The sequence below is a fragment of the Tasmannia lanceolata genome, unplaced genomic scaffold (assembly GCF_043159265.1).
Source record: "Tasmannia lanceolata isolate RefF3 unplaced genomic scaffold, GAP_Taslan_0.1 ptg000023l, whole genome shotgun sequence".
In the NCBI taxonomy this organism is placed as follows: Eukaryota; Viridiplantae; Streptophyta; class Magnoliopsida; order Canellales; family Winteraceae; genus Tasmannia; species Tasmannia lanceolata.
The window spans coordinates 13073265-13076097 of NW_027518700.1; the positions used below are offsets into that span (position 1 = coordinate 13073265).

General features: G+C 40.7%; 1 protein-coding gene across 1 annotated transcript; it reads right to left on the reverse strand.

Annotated features, from left to right (window-relative positions):
• LOC143855803 (disease resistance protein At4g27190-like) lies at positions 1-2547 on the reverse strand. The gene has a single exon (XM_077365866.1). The coding sequence runs from the start codon at positions 2545-2547 to the stop codon at positions 1-3; it is 2547 nt and encodes an 848-aa protein (XP_077221981.1).
• Between the last annotated feature and the right edge of the window lie 286 nt (positions 2548-2833).

Here is a 2833-nt window from a genome sequence, read left to right on the forward strand (position 1 = left end):
CTAGAGCTCTTTGAAAGCATTGGTTAAGAGGGACTTGGTATTCTCGCCATCTTCCCAATCTAATTCTTCAAACCATTTCCTATCCGCTTTAAATTTTCGAATGCTAGGGCAGGAAGGGAGCTTCTTCAATTTTGTACATAGAAATATCCGCATCGTTTCCAAGGAAGTGAAAGACACCCTCGTACTACAAATGCTTCTTAATCCATATAAATGCTCAAGCTGTAGGCGGCGTAAACTTGGGAGTGCATGGTTGAGAACTAGCATGTTATCCCCCTCTTCTATAATTTCCTCAATTTTATCACAATCATAGATGGTAAGATTCTCCAACTTATCCAGTTGATGTACAAGGTTAGAGGAGAAGAGAGTACCACTCAACTGTTCACAGTAACCAATAACCAATGTTTGCAATTGTCGAAGACTTAGGCTTCCATGTCCCATAATTAGCTTCTTCAGATTTGGTAACCCAGAGAGATGCATCCACTCAATATTGTGTCCTACGTCTCCGTTGTCTATAATGCAATCCACTTGAGAACAATTCGTAATTGCAAGGTTTCTTAAGGTCAGAGAATGGCCTGCTATTTCAGAAATTCCTCGTTTCAGACCATTACATTCATAAATACCTATGCCTTCTGCGTACTCTTGTATTATCTTACAGCAAGGAGGGAAATACTCACATCCATAGACGCACAATTTTTTATCGCTGCTACGTAGCTTAATCATAAGTGTCTTGATTTTGCCAAATTCAAAATTGAATTTCCTCAGACTTGAAAGTTGTCGTCGATGGAAAGAATCTTGAGAAAGACAATCAATATCCGTTACTGTGATATCAAGTGAATACAGGTGTGTTAACATTGCTAGCTCTGCTAAGCTATAACCAGTGCCTTCGTTCACATCATCTAGCCCTCCTTCCTTTGCCCATTTTATAGGTGTCCCGATCATGCGTAGCTCCTCTAGACTGGATAAACTACATATCGTTGTGTATGGAATTGTTGTCACACTACACATATATGATAAATCCAAACTCTTAAGATTAACCAATTCTTCAATGCCTTGAGGCAGTTCTTGAATGCCATTAGACTCTCTGAGATTTAGAAATTGTAGTTGTTTTAGATGTCCCAATGGTGGTACCTCTATCAAACAGCAACAAGATATTAAAATGAGTGCACGTAGATTCACTAATGAAGATAAGGACATTGGAAGCGATTGAATATTGGTGTGACTAAGATCAAGAACCCTAAGCTGTGGCATAAGTTCAAAGAAGCTACTAGGGATGGTCCTTAAGACATAGTTTTGTTGGAGGAATATGGACAGCAAAGTTGGGCAATTTGGCCCAGTTGGAAGCCTTTCTATTTGGTTTTTCATCAATGAAACCCTCTCAACCCCTTCCCACATATTTTCTTTGGGTGCCTCCTTTAATCCCATCCCAGCTTTTACCAGGAATTTTGGGCCTTCTTTCATCGACGATGATGTGATCCATATTGCCAAGTCACGGATCAAGTCGTGCATCTTGACATAATTTTCACCCAACACCTCCAAGAGACAAGCGTCCTTTAATCTTTCAATGATGCGGTGCCCGTTATTTGATGCATCCTCCAAGTTATCAACATTATTTGCAAATCCTTCCATTGTCCAATATTTTACCAGCTCAGGTACATATATCTCAGTATCTTCTGGATATAGTGCACAATACAAGAAGCAGGGTTTGATGTTATCTTCCTCTAAGCAGTCATAACTGAGTTTCAAAGATCGAAAAACTTTCGGCTCCATACCTTCAATTTCTGGGACCGCCGATTCCTTCAATGCCCTTAAAGCATCCAGCCACACCTTTTTCCTTTCCTTTCCTCGCATAGCTCTCCCTACAGTGATAATTGCTAGAGGTAAACCACCACACTCTTTCACAACCTCGACCGCCAAGGCTTGGATGTCCGGCAAAAGAACTACCTCCCCTGTTTTCTCATGGAACAAATTCCAAGCTTCCTCGTCCCCAAGTATTTTAACTTTAAACTGCATATCAACTTCCATGGCATTAGATACTCGAAGGAAACGGGTACTCAGCACGATTTTGCATTTATTTACTTTATCTGGCTTTGGAATTCCGACATCATCCAAGATAATTTCCTCCCAAAGATCGTCCAACATCAGCACATACCTCGAATTCTTCAACCTTGCAAAGATTTTCCTTCTTCTCGACTCTTGATCTTCATCACCACCAAAACGCAAACCCAATTTGCTTCCAATGGCTAGTTGGGTCCTTTCTATATTCAGATCCTTGGACACTGTTACCCAAATCACCACATCAAAGTCTCGGGTTCCAACGAGTTTATTGTTGATGGTTTTCATTAGAGTTGTTTTCCCAACTCCCCCCATGCCGTGCACACAAACCATTGAGTAGTTCTCATCATGTAAGCAACGCCATAAGGTTTCTTCATATGACTCCTGACCATGTGTTGATGTAGTAGGCATCTCCAACACCCTTGGGGGTGAAGGGCACACAGCAACCTCATCGAAATCACCTCTGCCTTTGAAATCAATTATAGTTGGGTTCATTACTGGTTTTGTGGCATAATTCTAGGAAGGCCCACCTTTGATTGATCCGAACCGTCCATTTAATAGTGTGTATAGTGGATCTCCATTTGTCCAAAGATCACTTTCAGTCAGGCAATCCTTTTATTTTCCAATTAAATAGAAGGATGTTGGCTCTCAAAATCACACATACGACCATAGATACATCTATCTATAATCTATTTAACGAGGGATTTGTTAGGGAATTTCGCATAGGCATTTGGTGCAGACTATTGCATGATAGAACAGCCACCTTGGATGAATTAAATGA

Coding starts and splice junctions, on each gene's coding strand:
- LOC143855803 (XM_077365866.1), bottom strand. CDS start 2,547: ATGAACCCAACTATAATTGATTTCAAAGGCAGAGGTGATTTCGATGAG.